Source organism: Mesoplodon bidens, assembly GCF_964165515.1.
Source record: "Mesoplodon bidens genome assembly, chromosome: 19".
NCBI lineage: Eukaryota > Metazoa > Chordata > Mammalia > Artiodactyla > Ziphiidae > Mesoplodon > Mesoplodon bidens.
Window position 1 is genome coordinate 46755438 of NC_138179.1, and position 17730 is coordinate 46773167.

The 17730-nt window shown below is 44.9% G+C and overlaps 1 protein-coding gene across 2 annotated transcripts; it reads right to left on the bottom strand.

Annotated features, from left to right (window-relative positions):
* Positions 1-6189: 6189 nt before the first annotated feature.
* TACO1 (translational activator of cytochrome c oxidase I) lies at positions 6190-10235 on the bottom strand. Of its 2 annotated transcripts, XM_081220313.1 has the most exons (6): positions 10179-10235; positions 9682-10127; positions 9271-9377; positions 7770-7897; positions 7069-7246; positions 6190-6737 (listed from the first exon to the last, which is right to left on the bottom strand). In XM_081220313.1, exons 2-6 carry the CDS (start codon positions 9959-9961, stop codon positions 6537-6539), a joined length of 894 nt encoding a protein of 297 aa, XP_081076439.1. In that variant the 5' UTR covers positions 9962-10127; positions 10179-10235; the 3' UTR covers positions 6190-6536. The 2 variants fall into 2 exon arrangements, with proteins under 2 accessions (XP_081076439.1, XP_081076438.1); XM_081220312.1 differs by lacking the exon at positions 10179-10235 and having other exon boundaries at positions 9682-10176.
* Between the last annotated feature and the right edge of the window lie 7495 nt (positions 10236-17730).

A 17730-nucleotide genomic window follows, 5' to 3' on the forward strand; every position in this document is an offset into this window, starting at 1 on the left:
GGTAGGGCTGAGCTTTGAAGCCCATATACCATCATATTATCGAAGATTTTTTTCACCTCTTAAGAATCATTTTTCGTCCTGTTGGGGATATCACCCTGTTAAGAATGTGTGTAATAGGCCAGTGCTGGAGGTCACAATCTGCCAATCTGAGGCTCAGATCTGACCCTTAATTTTACTGAGCTGTGAAATAAATATTAAAAATAAAAGACATTTATGACAATGGAAATGTAGGACCCACTCCTAGATTTAGGAATACTTGCCTGTATTCAAAGGTCCACTCAGCAGCTTCTCTTGGAATGTCTAAAACACCACTCCAATTTAATGTGTTTTACACTGAACTCTTGATTCTTTCCCCCCTCCCCCCACAAACCTTGCTCCTCTGTTTTCCCAACTGTTAAAATACAAACCTAGGAGGCGTCTTCCTTGATTTCACTCTTTCCCTAACATCCCTATATCCAGTCATCCAGCAAGTCTTTTCAGCTCTCCTTTCAAAATGTATCTGAATCCAACTACTTCTCACCACTTCCACCCTAGTGCAAGCCACCACCCTCTCTACTGTATAACTGCCCTAGCCTCCTAACTGGTTTCCCTGTTTCCTCTGTGGCCACCCAGCAAATGATTCACCACACAGAAGCCAGAGTGATCCTTGTAAAATGTAATTCAGATCATGTCACTCCCCTGCGCTCAACCCTCTAATGGCTTCCCACCACACTTAGAATAGAATCTTCCAGGCCCAACAGGAGCTGGCTCCAGCCATCCTCTCCTACCTCAACTCTCCTGCTCCCTCAATCGCTCCAGCCACACTGGCATTCTCACCATACTTTGAACCTACCAAGCTCAGGACATTTGCACTTGCCATTTGTTCTGCCTAGAATGCTCTTCCCTAAGATGTTCCCACAGCTAATTCTTGCATTTCATTCAGGTCTCTGCTTAGATATCAACTATTAAGAGTGCCTAAACACACCATCCAAAATAGCCCCTCTCCCCTCCATCATTCTGTATTTCCATATTCTGCCTTATTTTTCTTCAGAGTGCCTGAAATTATATACTTATTATCTTTCTTCCAACTATAATGAACATAAGCCGGGTAGGAAGAGGGATTTTGTCCTGTTCACTGCGCTATCACCAGCACTTTGAACAGTGCCTCGTACACAGTAGCACATGCAATACAACTACATTAAGGCTTTAGCTGAAAAGAGCCTTCTGATTTTTCTTCTACTTTCCTACCAACTGCTTTCTTTGAGGGCTTCATTTCTGTTGCCAGCTGCTTAACCGGCCATCTCAGACATTCCCATGCTGCATTTACCATACTGGGCTTTCTTCTGAACTTCAGAGGCATCACCCATTGAGTATCCCACAGGCACCTCAAATTCTACAGGTCCAAATTGAACTGATCATTTTCCTCCATAGTTCTCTATATCCTCTCTCCATCTTCAGTTCCCCAAGTTGGATGCTTTTGAGTTATCTAACTTGGAGAGCTCTTCCTCTCCATTTCCCTTCCCCCACAGCTAATCTTGACCATGTCTCCAATCTGTCCGCTCCTCTCCCAGCCCCAGCTCCACCATCCTAGTTCAAACCCCCAAAATCTCTCACTTGGATTACTTAGTTTAACAGCCTCTCAAGATCACTCCCATCACAGGGTGATCCTTTAAAACGGATACCTGATCCTGTCATGCTCTGCTTAAGAACTTTAGGGCTTCCCTCGTGGCGCAGTGGTTGAGAGTCCGCCTGCCGATGCAGGGGACGCAGGTTCGTGCCCCGGTCCGGGAAGATCCCACATGCCGTGGAGTGGCTGGGCCCGTGAGCCATGGCCGCTGAGCCTGCGCGTCTGGAGCCTGTGCTCCGCAACGGGAGAGGCCACAACAGTGAGAGGCCCGCGTACAGCAAAAAAAAACAAAAAAACAATTATTTGTTGAATAAATAAGTGAACTTCAAATGGGTATGTTAGTAATTGAATGTAATTTCCACAAGTGTGCCCTTTTAGCTATGTACTTTATCTACTCTATGCTGTCTCTCTCCTCACTCTTCATTTTCCCCATGTGAAGCCTCCCAGCTGGGCCAGGCCTTCTCAAGTCTATTCCCCTAGTTTTACACTGAGTAGATGCTCCTGGTTAAGCACGTGAGCCACTCCTGACCCCAAGACTCATTAGGCAGCCAATCACACACCAGCTGCACATTTTCCTTTTTTCTTCCAAGAGCATAGGACACGTGACAGGGAACAATAAATACAAATGAATAAATTTCCTTAAAGGATAGCTCAATGAATTTGGTGTAAAAAAGAAAACAAACAAAAAAACCTATCACCTAATTTGATGAAAATTCTTTTAATTCAGAAGTAAAGTGGAATATATTCAGATTACCAGTTCAACCAGTTAGTTTACCTGCATTGTTAAGGAGTGATGTACACAGAAGATTTTTACATCTTCTTTACATTTTTATATATTGACATTTACTTCTAAAGAAAAATTGCTTTTCGTTTTGAAATTCCACTTCTATAAATTTATCCTAAAGAATACTTTGCAAGAGAGCAAAGATAAAGAATGTTCATCGTAGCATCTTCTGTAAGATAGACAACCCAAATGTCCATTGATAGAGACTAGTTAAATAAACTATGGCACATTAATTAATACAATAAAATACTATGTAGCTACTAGAAAGAATGAAGCAGACGTCTCCATTCTAATACCAAAAGGAATCCAGGATATATCTGGGGGGAGGGGGCGCAGGAGACAGGTTATAAAGCAGATATATATAGGGTGATCACATTTCAGTTTTTAAAAAAGTTCTTTCACACTTAGTGGGAAAAAAGGCCAACATACACTAACACTTCCTATTGCCAGGCACTGTTTTAAGTGCTTAGCATATATTAACTTATTTAATTCTCAAAACAACCTTATGATATAGATGCTATTATCCCCATTTTATAGATGAAGAAATAAGTACAAAGAGGTTAAGTTCTTCCCCAAGGTTGCTAGCAACTGACAAGAGTCAGAATTTGTTCCCCAGCAGATTGATACCAATGAGTAGAGCAGACTGTTAACGGTGGTGGTTATTTTAGGAGGTTAGGATTAGATGGGACTTTTATGTTTTTGCTGTATATTTCTATAAGGTTTGACTTTTTAAAAAACAATAAAGGTTACCTTTTTGGCACAAACCAAAGAAAGATAAAAAGAGGAAAAAGTAAGAACTTCCATCCCATTCACTGTCTGGGGATAGAATGATGAGAGAAAGTGATTTCAGTCAAGACGAGTGTAGTATCTATCAGGACACTCTCTTTTGTGAGATCTACTGGCTCATTTATTTTCTCTTCATAGAATGTCTTCAGAGGAGTCCTCAGGGATTCAAAAGTTGAGGACTCTTAGAGTGTTAAGCTTTATTGACAGCTGTGCTATATATTTCCGAGAGAGAAAAGAAGTAACTCAACCACACGACTGCATTTCCGTAGTTGGCTAGAGGCAGAGTCTTCATTGTTCCTGTCTGATTCAGCGGGGGCCCCTGGCAGAGGTGGGGCAGCCACATACCACACGAGCGCTTCTTGTAAGAGTCAAGGCTATGGACAGAGCCTGTCACTGATACTTCCATCCCACTGAAAGGAAACTTGAAAATGAGCCCGAGCCAGCTCAAGGCTCTAAGTGATTTTGTGTTGCTAATACAATGACCAAAGATAAGGCAAAGGCAAGCCAGGACCAGACCCTATTCTTTTTTTTTTTTTTTTTTTGTGGTACGCGGGCCTCTCACTGTCGTGGCCTCTCCCGTTGCGGAGCACAGGCTCCGGACGCGCAGGCTCAGCGGCCATGGCTCACAGGCCCAGCCGCTCCGTGGCACGTGGGATCTTCCCGGACCGGGGCACGAACCCGTGTCCCCTGCATCGGCAGGCGGACTCTCAACCACTGTGCCACCAGGGAAGCCCCAGACCCTATTCTTTTGACTTTAAGGTACACCTGAATCCCACCCTCTCACATGCTGTCTCCCTAACAGGACAATAATGTGACTAGTTTTCTTTTTAAAAAAATGCTTCCCTGATAAAAGTAAGACACGATTATTGAAAATAAAACTCAATTATAACATCACCACCCAGAGATAACCAGATTTGATATTTTGGTATACTTCCTTCTAGTCTTTTTTTAAAAGTTCATATATAAAGTATGATATATATTTTAAAATTTGGACCATACTATACATATAGTTTTGCATCTTTGTTTTTCACTTAACATTATATTGTAGACATTTTCTCTGACATAATATATTCTTTGAAAAATAATTTCTAGTGGCAGAATAACTCATACCCTCTTTACTTAACTATTCAGTTAAATAGTTAACTATTTAACCTATATAGCTAAGGGTCTCTTTACCAGATCTAGAGGCAGAGCTGGTCCAAGTAAGCTTTCATTCCTGCCTTTCCCATACTAACTGCAGGAAAGACTGCAGGGCACCACCAGGGGTCAGTGCAGAGCTGTTTAGTATGTCTTGATGCAAGAAAACTGGTTACACAAGAATTCACATTAACAAATCCTATCTATTAGATTAGAGGACTATTCACACCAGTAATCAAGTTCCCTTCTAGAGCAGGCTTCCTTAGTACAGATTTCTCAGATCAGAATGACCACATTCCTTAAATTAAATTATATTCAACATTTATAATAGACTTTGGTTTATTTTATACAGATGTAGTTCTCACCTGCTCGGTATGAGATCATCTGTGCATAAAATACTTGGCCTAACTATTTTATAGGTTTTGAAAATCAAATAAATAAAATATGAAAGTATCTTATAAGTTAGGAAGTGGCATTTAAACTTTACATTGCCCTATTTTAATGATGTGCTATTCAGATATTTAGATGAGTTATCTCCTATAAAAACTAAAGAATGCCAGGTAGTACCAAAATTATGAAATGAGGTATAACAGCATACGCTTTGGCACGGTAACAGATTATTTCATTGGTTTTCCTCCCTCTAGCCTTCACTCTCCAGCTGTTGAAGTCATCATGGAATTAATAATCTGTTTTTCCTAGAAGGTGAAGTTATCATTTATAGCCAATTTGGTTTTAGTTCTTTTCCATCCTCATTTACCTAAGAGTCCTTCAGGAAAATTACTCTGAGCTCAGAACTGGCTTAAATAACTTACAAGAAGGTGAATAATGGGATCAAAAAGCTGCTCCAGGGCTTCCCTGGTGGCACAGTGGTTGAGAGTCCACCTGCCGATGCAGGGGACACGGGTTCGTGTCCCAGTCCGGGAAGATCCCACATGCCGCGGAGCGGCTGGGCCTGTGAGCCATGGCCGCTGAGCCTGCGCGTCTGGAGCCTGTGCTCCGCAACGGGAGAGGCCACGACAGTGAGAGGCCCGTGTACCACAAAAAAAAAAAAAAAAAAAAAAAGCCACTCCAGGCCCGACACGCTTGACGGGCTCCAGCACAGGTGGTTGGCACTCCTTGTCTCTCTAAACCCAGAGGTGACTCAGGAACAAAAGGCACCAAGGCCCCTATTTTCCACCTGGCCAGGCTTCTGACTCAGCCTTCTTTCTGCTCTTATTTCCTTCCCAGTTCCCAGTGCCCCATCATCAGCATCAGGGATGAAGAAGAGCCAGGGTTGGGCATTCTGGGGATCAAGGAGCTTTCAAAACCAGCTTGGTATAGCCCTTCCTGAGTGCAGCCCACTGACAGGTCCACTCTGAGCAATCTCAGAACACAGAGGGACCCAGGCAAAGCAGGGCCTGGAGTCCCTTATCATTGGCACTTGATCTCCTTCGGGGCTACAGCCTTAAGCTCTCTGACAGAAGAAGGGTACAGAGGCCACACAAAGAGAACAAGGATGCAGGCACAGCACCTCACATTGCCCTGGGACAGCTCTGGTAGAGAGCAATCCTGTGTCTTCCCCCTGAGGTCCTATGTCTTAGAGTGGATCTAACGCAGGGCATCAATTGAACAGCTTGTAAGTACAGTTCCTGGTACACGGTAGGTGTTTGATCAATATTAGTTATGTGAAAGAATGACAGGTTTAAGCCATTAGATGAGCACTAGAGCACAAAGTACCTGGAGGGACCTACATTTCTATGGTCAATCAAAAAAATTAAGTCTTGGGATTGGAGTAGTGGAACTAAGCCTATAGACTCGAAAGGAAGTCAAGAGGGTCCCAGCAACTGGACACAAACCCAGGAAAACTCAATAGTCATACAACAGCAGTGCAGCAAACCCAGATCAATCACTGTTATTATTTAAGAGCAGTTTCTAGTACATGGGCCCTCAGGGCACCTACCATCCCCACAAGGGCCAACTTCCTGAGATCAGAATCTGACCAGCTGACTGGCCTTACTCTGCATCCAGAAGAATGTGGAGGGACCCACCTGGGAGGGCGCTGAGACACCAGCAGAGCTGACAAAGAGGCTTCACAAAAGGGCAGGGATTCCGTTGACCACGAACTACAGGTCTTCTGCTTCCTAACCTGCTAGACCACCCACCGCCCTGACCTGCTTGAGTCTCAGAGGACGCTGCAGAAGCTTGTGCTCCAGAGTAGGCTGCCGGGGGGCACATACAGCCTGGCTACTCAATGTTGTCATAGACGTGGATCACGTCATCGTGGTTGCCGAGAGCCTGGATGAGATGGGCAGCCTGCTCCAGGTCAGGGTCAGCCAGCCGCACCTTTGTGTTGGGGATGAACTCTAGCATACAGGACACAGAACACAGGCCCAGGGAGTCCAGCTTCTTCCTCACCTGATGCAGTGAAGAGGCATCACAAATAAACTAGGAACAAAGGAAAGTCAGGAGGTAAGTCGCCAGGAGATAACAGGACAAAGCTGGACAGAAGTTTGCAAAACCTGAATGGAATTATTGTAGCACTGGGTTTAAGTCTTCACGGGCAGAAACAGAGTTTTCAATGTTCTGAATCCTTCTCATCGTCCTCAAGAGAGTAAGCCCTACCTGGTATTCTCTTAGTAAATGTCTGTGCAATATGTGAGCTCTTTATCTCACCTGTACCCCGGGCACAGGAAAGAAGAGACTGACAGAAGCATGCCTTAACGTGTCAATCGGGGGCCTCTCAGAAGTCCACCAAACACTAAGGCTTTATACTCACTTTAAAAATGTTCGTTTCCTCTTCATCTTCAGTTTCCTTGACATCCTCAGCTCCTGCTTCTATTGCCAGCTCCAGGGCACGCTCCAGGTTCACAGCTTTCTTCTCTTTGTCCTCCACTCCAACCACGATCACCCCCTTTTTGTCAAAGGAGTGGCGAGCTCCTTCAGCCATCATTCCCCTAGTAGGAAAGGAAATGGGCCAGAATGAACGCCTTTGGACACGCAGTCTCCACACAGCACTGCCAAGCACTCATTCCCACCCTGCCCCTGGAGTATAAACAGACACGGAGCAGCTCTCTTCCTGAGACAAATGCAGCTACCACTGGGCAAGGGAATAATCCAAACATAACCCCAACCCTCTATTTTCTGCCCTGTCTGGAGTTTGGAGGATGCAAAGACTTTGCTCATCAATTCCTGGGCAATTAAGATTCCATTCCTGGTTGTACATTTTAAGACCTGGACCATTATACAGACAGATGGGATAATGGGACAGAGAGTTCGCTCTACACCTGATGAACAAGTCTTTTGGATCCTGCCCGGTACAGAACACATTAAGGGAGAATAAATGACCCCATTTGGATTCTGCTAAGGATGAAGTGTGTGTAAAACTTGAAACGCCACCGGGAACAACAGTACTTTCCCTGCACAGAATCGGAACCTAAAGACTCTGTACCCTTCTACTCTCCCCAGACACACACCTACCCATTCTTGTTCAGGATACGTTTGATGTCCGAGTGGCACTTGGAGCTACTGTTAGATAACGCCTCAATGAGAAGAGAAGAGCCACCAGGGCCTCGGCCCTCATACAACAAATAAATGTCCTTGGTTTTCTGCAATAAACAACATAATCACATTTTCCGGTTTCCTAGTTCCCTCCTACATGCCAGCCCAGGCACCACAGGCACCACAAAGTTGACTCCATGGGATGGGCTCCCTGGGCTGGAGCCTAGGCTGTTAAGCTTCAATTTTGTCCTCACCTCTGAGAGGAGGCCCTTGGGACCAACTTTTGAGATAACTGGAAGTACTATCCCTTACTTGGAAGGCAGTCTGTTTCTCTTTTCCCTGAACAATCAATCTGCCATCTCCCAGCTTTGTTTTCGCCCCTCCCCAGCTGAATCCCACATCCACCCTGCCAGAGCGCCTACTAAAACTCATTCTCGTACACCTTATCCCGCAGGAAACCCACCTGTGCTCCTACCCCAGGGCTGCTGAGTACTGCCACGTGAAATGGCACATCTGGGCCTTATCAAATAGCATGGCCTCAGAATTCAAACAATCAATCAAAAACTCTAATGACCAATCTCATCTGGATCTCCCACACTGCCTCTGCTCATTCTTTGCCCACGCATCCGACCTTCACCACTCCCTCCATCACCCCGCCCTGCCGTCTTCCCAGGAACTCTCAACTGATGACTTCTCCCTTCCTCTTTCACAAAGGAAATTAAGGACACCAGGTGGGGGGAAATCATCTGCCTCCACCGCCTTATCTGCACCACACCTGACAGGAGGGCAGTATGTATGATGGTTAGGCATAGGCTCTGGAGTCTGTCTGCTTCCCAGTCTGTCATTTCCTGTGTGACGTGGTCAAGTCGCCTAATCTTTCAGTGCCTCAGTTTCCATTTAAGGTTGTTCTGAGGATTCAGTGAGGTAATGCATACAAAGTTCTTATCAAAGAACTTGGCCTGGAATAAGCACTCAATAACTGTTAGCAATTAAGATGACTACTGCTTCCTCAGATCCTTCCCCCTTGTCCTAGAGAAGAGGTGTCCCCTCAGCTGGGCTTGAAGACGATTCCCACACCTAAGGCTCTACATCCCAGCCCCTCCCGCTATCACTATCAACTGCACCCTCTCTCTTTCTACTGGCTTTTCTCCTTTAAGGCATAAATATCAGAAAAACAAACCCTTCCTCAAACTAACACCAGGGCTTTCCCCATACTGTGCCCCTTCTTTTTACCCCATCTCCTCAAAACTCAGCTCAGCAGTCCTAGGCTATATAGTTCTGTACACTGTCTAGGCATCCTATTCCTGACTGTGCTCCCATAACCAATGGCCGAGAGAAAAGTCACCGGAAGGCTCTGGGTTGAGGGTGTCAACAACATCACTACCCTTCTCTGATCATTTAAAGAGTGTGTGGTGGCCTTCCAGACATGTGCCCTGTAGGGGCTGTGATCAAAAACAAGGAAGTTAAACTGAGGACACACCTCCATTTTCAGTGCTGCCGCAATTGTTGCCTTGGGCATGTGCTTGCTGCGACACATCTCTAAGATGCTGGCCAGGTTGCTATTCAACTCGGGGTTGGGGCCTCCTTCTGAGATAGAAAAGAGTAAGCAGAGACATCTCATTATGACATGAGAGAAAAAAGGGATTTCCGCCTCCTACCCCCATCAGCCAAAAGAGCGACAACTCAGCACTTAGATCTCAGTCTGTTGAGGACATTTTATCCAGTGTTTGAATGAGATCTGGGTAAGTATTTTGGAAAAGAAGTTTTCAATTCGTTCTGAATGAAAGGCCGAGGATCGGGGTGGGCCTGGCCCAACTCTAGGAGGCAAGCAAAGCCGTGGGCGTAGTGAGGGCAAGTGGCTACCACCGGTGGGTGACCGTCAAGTTCTCACCTTTAACCGCTAGGCGAATGCTCAAACTGAGCTTGGAGAAGATGCGACTCCTTTCGGTGTCCTTGGGACCCTTGATGTGCCGGACTTTGGACCACTTGTTGTGCCCGGCGAGGACTTCTGCCGTGAGGTGCAGCGTCCGGCCCCCACAGGGGCTACAACCTGGGGGCTCAGGCTGGAAGGCCGGGGGGAAGCACGGAAGAGCCATCCGGACCCCGGAGCCTCGCGCCCACAAGCACTGGGCAGCGGCCCTGCTCGAGGTGACAGCGGCCCAAGCCGCCATCGGCTCCGACCCTGGGCCAAGGTCAGCAAGAGCAGCGGCCGAGGTCAGTCCGCCGAGTCCGCCACCGAAACAAGCAGGTCCAGAGCCTGCGGCCTCCTCCACCCGTCACTGGAGAGCCAAAGGCTCAGACCCACCCCGGGCAGCCGGAACACGAAGTACGCCGCACCTTCCCCTCGGCAGCCCAGCCCGGGCAGCCGGAACACGAAGTACGCCGCACCTTCCCCGCGGCAGCCGAGAGTGGGTACATTCAGGGGTGTAGCACACTTCCTTTTCCCGGTCCGTTCCAAAAACGCGTCCCCACCGCCCACAAAAGCCGTTCCGTCGCGTGGTACTTGCTTTTCTGTTGCTTGCAGCTGCGCAGAGCCTGGGCGGAGGTGGGGCAACCCTGTGCTCAATCCGTCGTGGTTGCCTGGTGAGCGCCGGACTTTACTTCCCACAATGATCTAGTAGAGGTACATCTGAGTTATGAAACTGATTTTGCTTCAGAATGACTTCCCAACTCTAAGCAGGCCTAGAATGATAAATGTTTTGTTGTTGCAAAGAAATAGGTAGTTCAATCACTTCACTTTAAGGTAGGGAAATCGTCTCCCAGAGATGTGATTTATCCAATCATTTAGTCTCTCTGAACTTCCTCTTCGATATCTGTAAATAAGGATGCTCCTACCTGCTTTACCAACGTACGAGGGTTGAAAAAAGCTCTTGGAGCTTTAAAGTAATAAAATCTTATGTAAATAGCAGCAGCAATCATAGTGATGAAGTCCCTAAATGTAAGAGATGCTTGCCATCCTGGAGAGGGAGGATGATCAGAATTTCCTGGAGCCTAATTCCCCTCTGCATTTTCCCTCTGCTCTCCCAGAAGAGAAAACCGATGCCATTAGGAGAAGGTATAGAAGAAACAAAGCAGCAACTGTGAACAACTTTCCAGTGGCTCCCCAGGCTGGTGAGATTAAATCCAAAAATTTGGTGTGTTAGATAGAGAGGTTAAGTTTGTGGCCTCTGGTCTGAACTGGTGGGTTCAAACCCCGGTTGTTACACTTCCTAGTGTAACCTTGGGCAAGTTCCTTTACTTTCCCATATTTCAGTTTTCTTACCTGTAGAATGGCCTTGCTATGATTAAATGGGATAACGGATAAAATACACAGGCATAGGTTTTATGTTATTTTTTAGTTATTATTATGTAAGAAACTTCATAATCTCAGATCTACTCATTTTTCTGGTCTCATGTCCTGACACTACAGTCCAGTTGGAGGGAATTATACTCACTGTACTCTGAATACAAGTTCTTTATCACCTCTCTGTCCCTAACTGCTTGGAGTGAACTTCACTGTCTCGGTGATAAAATCTTCATCATGCTTCAAGACCCAGTTCAGCTGTCCCCTCCTTGGTTAAAGCCTTCCTAAGAGTCCTTCTTTGAGTTTTTAGCTGTAACTAATAGTGCACTTATGAATTGTTAATTTAGTATTTTTTATTATCGAAGCTACTTGGGCTGGGCACTCTCCTCCTTGTACTTTGCACATTATGTAGAAACACCAGATTGTACCTACTGCTTCTCCCAATTCTTGTATTAAGCACAAACCTGTGTCTTTGCTGTTCTACCTCACTTCTGGCTAATTTTTGTTCTTCCTTCAAGATTCAGCTCAGGCATCATTTCCCACCAGAGGAAAACATCTCCAAATTCTCCGTTTGGGTTCAGATGCCCTACTCTGTGTGTTCATATAACCCCTCATACATGTCTGTACCATAACACTTACTTTTTTTTTTTTTTTTTTTTTTTTTTTTTTTTGTGGTACGTGGTCCTCTCACTCTTGTGGCCTCTCCCGTTGCGGAGCACAGGTTCCAGATGCGCAGGCTCAGCGGCCATGGCTCACGGGCCCAGCCACTCCATGGCATGTGGGATCTTCCCGGACCGGGGCACGAACCCGTGTCCCCTGCATCGGCAGGCAGACCCTCAACCACTGCGCCACCAGGGAAGCCCAACACTTACTTTTTAAATATAAAAATGTTTGTCTCTTCCATGATATTAAATACTTTGAGAGCAGGACTGTACTCCTGTGCCCAGTACAGCTTTTTTTTTTAACAAAAACTTTACTCACATGTAATTTAAATATCATACAAATCACCAATTTAAAGTGTACAATGTTTTTTAGTATATTCAGATTTGTGCAGCCATCACCAAAATTTTACATTTTCATCACTCCCTAAAGAAAGTACCCATTAGCAGTTACTCCCCATTTTCCCCAGTTCCCCCAGTCCTAGGCAACCACCAATTTACTTCTGTCTCTATGGGTTTGCCTATTCTGGACATTTCATATGAATGGAATCATATAATATGTGGTTCTTTTGACTGGCTTCTTTCATTTAGCATAATGTTTTCAGGGTTCATCCATGTTGTTAACTAATGTTCCATTGCATGAATATACCACTTTTTATTTATCCATTCATCAGTTGATGGACATCTGGGTTTTTTCTACCTTTTGACCATTCTGAATAATGCTGTTATGAACGTTCACATACAGGTTTTTGCGTAGACATATTTTCATTTCTCTTGGGTACATGCCTAGGAGTGGAATTGGTGAGTCATACAGTAACTGTTTGGTCTTTTGAGGAACTGCCAGAGTGTTTTCCAAAGTGGTTGCATTGTTTACATCCCTACCAGTAATGTGTGAGGGTTCCAATTTCTCCACATCCTTGCCAAAACTTGTTATCATCTCTTTTTGACTCTAGCTGTTGTCATCCTAGTGGGTATGCAGTGGTATTTCATTGTGGTTTTGTTTGTTTGTTTTTTCTCATTGTGGTTTTGATTTCTATTTCCCAAATGACTAATGATGTTGATCATCTTTTCATGTGCTTGCTAGCTATTCATATAGAGTATTACTTTTTGTAATTTAAAAATATAGCTTAAAAATATAGCTTAGGGGCTTCCCTGGTGGCGCAGTGGTTAAGAATCCGCCTTCCAATGCAGGGGAGAGGGGCTCGAGCCCTGGTCAGGGAAGATCCCACATGTCGCGGAGCAACTAAGCCCGCAAGCCACAACTACTGAGCCCGCGTGCCACAACTACTGAAGCCCACGTGCCTAGAGCCCGTGCTCCATAACAAGAGAAGCCACCACAATGAGAAGCCCACGCACCGCAATGAAGAGTAGCCCCTACTCGTGCAACTAGAGAAAGCCCGCGCGCAGAAACAGACCCAACACAGCAAAAAAAAAAAAAAAAGAAGTATTAAAAGTAATAATAAAAAATAAGAATATAGCTTAATATAAATGTTACTTCAAGTAGCAAAAAGCAAATGAAGGAAATCTATAATCACAAATAAGAGTAGAGGCCAAGGGCTTCCCTGGTGGCGCAGTGGTTGAGAATCTGCCTGCCAATGCAGGGGACATGGGTTCGAGCCCTGGTCTGAGGGATCCCACATGCCGCGGAGCAACTGGGCCCGTGAGCCACAACTACTGAGCCAGTGCGTCTGGAGCCTGTGCTCCGCAACAAAAGAGGCTGTGACAGTGAGAGGCATGTGCACCGCGATGAGGAGTGGCCTCCGCTCGCTGCAACTAGAGAAAGCCCTCGCACAGAAACGAAGACCCAACACAGCCAAAAATAAATAAATTAACTAAAAATTTAAAAAGAGTAGAGGCCAAAACAAAGTTTGAGATAGTCCTGGTCCAATCAGCCTAAACCCACCAGGGCAAAGCTGTAGTCCAGCAATGTCAGGCTATCAACTCACTGCAACAAGGCAAACTGCACACCAGAGGGATGGTGGAGTGTCTCACTAAAGGAAAAGATCGCTATTATATAATTATGGGAATGAGTGGAGGTTAGGTGAAACTTCAATGAAACAGGGCTTGATATACTCAAAGGAATACAGAGGTATATGAAAAGAGAGTCAACGTCAGCTCTGGACTGCAAAGTGGACCCAAGGTTCAGTTTCCTTGAAAACTACAATGTTAAATGTGGAAAGTTGTGTTCAGAAAGCCCTGAAGGTCTACACCTGGGTTGGAAATCAAGGCTGCTTTTCTGTCAAAGCAACTTAGATTCTCCAGGCAAGACTGTAAGGCTTCATTCTCACTGGACATAATTTCAAACAGCAAACTTCCCGACAGTCTATGATTTTATTTTAGTTATTTATTTATTTATTTTTGGCCACACCACGTGGCACGCGGGATCTTAGTTCCTCGACCAGGGATTGAACCCTGCAGTGGAAGCACGGACTCATTGCTGGACCACCAGGGACTTCCCAGTCTGATTTTAGAGAACAGTTTCTTAGTGAATTTTTAAAAGTCACCCAGAGAAGGGAATTAAAGTTGCAGTGTGTGCTTGGGAGAAATATTGTTTCCTGTTAATTTTGCACCTGGTTTTATCTGTATCTGTTTATCTGTGATTAATGGCAGGGCAGATTTTTACTTTCTCAGTCTGAGCTAATATTCATGTCCCAAAATGAATTCACAGGTGACTGAACCATCCCTAGAGACCTGGCTGTCAAGATCATTGAAAAAAAAAAATTTTTTTTTTTTGGCTGCTTTGTGTCTTTGTTGCTGCGTGCAGGTTTTCTCTAGTTGCTGTGAGCAGGGGCTACTCTTCGTTGCAGCGTGTGGGCTTCTCACTGCAGTGGCTTCTCTTGTTGCAGGGCACGGGTTCTTGACCACAGGCTCAGTAGTTGTGGCACAGGGGCTTAGTTGCTTCACGGCATGTGGGATCTTCCGGGACCAGGGCTCGAACTCGTGTCCCCTGAATTGGCAGGCAGATTCTCAACCACTGTACCACCAGGGAAGTCCCTGAAATTTTTAACTTACAATGAACCTTGGATTCTAAAGACTGGCTGAAGGCATCGTTCTACTAGGTTTGAACAGGTGTCATCTAGTACTAATGGCTCTCAATGAATAGAACCACACTCGTTACTATCCCAGATACTCTTGCTAATTTGATGGCGTGGTAGAGACATTACTTTATTTCCTCTTCCTAGGCACACAGGAAAAATACATTCCTTGCAGTTAGGTTGGATGACGTGACTAAAGTGGAAGGCACTTAGTAAATACTGGCTCACTGAACCAATCAAAATTTCGTTCTTCTTTTCCTTTGAAATGGCTCAACAAGAGCACAGAATGAAAATAAAAATAAACAGAGAGAGTATTCATCTAGGACTAACAGCATTTGAATAGCAGTGGGATAAAACTCCTCCATCCTATCACATTGGGGCACAGGCTCGGTAAAACAGCTTGGGCTTGGAAATTCTAGTCAGCCATCAGAGCCTGATGTCCTCACCCAGGGGCCATGGGAGTTATCATTTCTTGGTTAGCCTTCACAGCCAACAGATTACTGAATCCTGATTAGCCTGTCCCTTAAATCTCTTCAGTTGTGCCCTGCCCGCTCCTTCCCTGCTGCTCTTGCCTTAGTTGAGGCTTTTGCTTTTTCTTATGTTGACTATTTTAATACGTGAGGTGACTCGTCTCACCCCCACTCAGAGGCATGTTCTTCACTGCCTCCTAAAATGCAGAACGGAGCATGACTTCCCTCTGTGTAAATTTTCCAAAGTCTCGTACAGGAGTAAGGTCTAAACTTTCTACAAAGCACAAGACCACCTGCTCCTGCTCTCCTCTCTAGACCCACTTCCCACCACACCCAATACAAAACCCCACATCACCTTATCATTCTCTGAATAGAACCATATTCTTCTTGCCTCTATAGATTTATACATGGATGTTCTCTCTGTCTTAAATATCTTTCTTTACTCCCAGAAAACTCCAACTAAGCCTTCAAAACCCAGTTCATACACTACAAAGCTACAGTAATCAAGACAGTATGGTACTGGCACAAAAACAGAAATATAGATCAATGGAACAGGATAGAAAGCCCAGAGATAAACCCACGCACATACGGTCACCTTATTTTTGATACAGGAGGCAAGAATATACAATGGAGAAAAGACAGCCTCTTCAATCAGTGGTGCTGGGAAAACTGGACAGCTCCATGTAAAAGAATGAAATTAGAAACTCCCTAACACCATACACAAAAATAAACTCAAAATGGATTAAAGACCTAAATGTAAGGCCAGACCCTATAAAACTCTTTAGAGGAAAACGTAGGCAGAACACTCTATGACATAAATCACAGCAAGATCCTTTTTGACCCACCTCCTAGAGCAAGCGAATTAAAAACAAAAATAAACAAAAGGGACCTAATGAAACTTAAAAGCTGTTGCACAGCAAAGGAAACCATAAACAAGACGAAAAGACAACCCTCAGAATGGGAGAAAATATTTGCAAAGGAAGCAGCTGACAAAGGATGAATCTCCAAAATATACAGGCAGCTCATGCAGCTCAATATCAAAAAAACAAACAACCCAATCCAAAAATGGGCTGAAGACCTAAATAGACATTTCTCCAAAGAAGAGATACAGATTGCCAACAAACACATGAAAGGATGCTCAACATCACTGATCATTAGAGAAATGCAAATCAAAACTACAATGAGGTATCACCTCACACCAGTCAGAATGGCCATCATCAAAAAATCTACAAACAATAAATGCTGGAGAGGGTGTGGAGAAAAAGGAACCCTCTTGCACTGTTGGTGGGAATGTAAATTGATCCAGCCACTATGGAGAACAGTATGGAGGTTCCTTAAAAAACTAAAAATCGAACTACCATATGACCCAGCAATCCCACTACTGGGCATATACCCTGAGAAAACCATAATTCAAAAAGAGTCACGTACCACAATGTTCACTGCAGCTCTATTTACAATAGCCAGGACATGGAAGCAACCTAAGTGTCCATCGGCAGGTGAATGGATAAAGAAGATGTGGCACATGTATACAATGGAATATTACTCAGCCATAAAAAGAAACGAAATTGAGTTATTTGTAGTGAGGTGGATGGACCTAGAGTCTGTCATATGGAGTGAAGTAAGTCAGAAAGAGAAAACCAAATACCGTATGCTAACACATATATATGGAACCTAAAAAAGAAAAAAAAATGGTTCTGAAGAACCTAGGGGCAGGACAGGAATAAAGACGCAGATGTAGAGAATGGACTTGAGGACACAGGGAGGGGGAAGGGTAAGCTGGGACGAAGTGAGAGAGTGGCATGGACATATATACACTACCAAATGTAAAACAGATAGCTAGTGGGAAACAGCCGCATAGCACAAGGAGATCAGCTCAGTGCTTTGTGACGACCTAGAGGGGTGGGATAGGGAGGGAGGGAGGGAGATGCAAGAGGGAGGGGATATGGGGATATATGTATATGTATAGCTGATTCACTTTGTTATACAGCAGCAACTAACACACCATTATAAGGCAATTATGCTCCAATAAAAATGTTAAAAAACAACAAAAAAACACCCGTTCAAGCATCCTTCGTCTCGTGAAGTTTTCCCTGACCCTCTGTGGCTCCCATCCAGACACAGGTGATCACCTCCTCCTCAGGGCCACCAGAGAACCTGAACACACCCATCACTGCACAACACTGCCAGTGTTTCTTTGTGTAGATGTCTCTTCTGGTTAACTGTGAGCGACCTGAGGGTCATGGCCCCCAGCAGACAGTAGGTGGTCTGTATTTTGTTAAAGGTGATGAATTAGGCCATCAGATAGTGTGATGGGCTGGGCTGGAGGTCTAATTCCCCCAGCCAGTGTCTCTGGAACACGACCACAGTGGCAGAATGGGAAGAACTGAATTCATCACAGGAAGAAATTCAGTCAATCTATACATGTTCAAGTTTTATTACAAAGTATGATGGGCAGAAAATACGGTACTTCTTATACAGGAGGCTGAAACAGAA

Bases quoted from the DNA above. Each gene is read 5' to 3' on its own strand.
- TACO1 (XM_081220313.1), bottom strand. From the start codon at position 9,961: ATGGCGGCTTGGGCCGCTGTCACCTCGAGCAGGGCCGCTGCCCAGTGC. The intron at 7,898-9,270 runs GTGTGTCCTCAG...TGTTTATTGCAG, and splicing joins CGGCAGCACTGAAAATGGAG to AAAACCAAGGACATTTATTT. The intron at 6,738-7,068 runs GTGAGTATAAAG...CTTTGTTCCTAG, and splicing joins AGGAAACGAACATTTTTAAA to TTTATTTGTGATGCCTCTTC.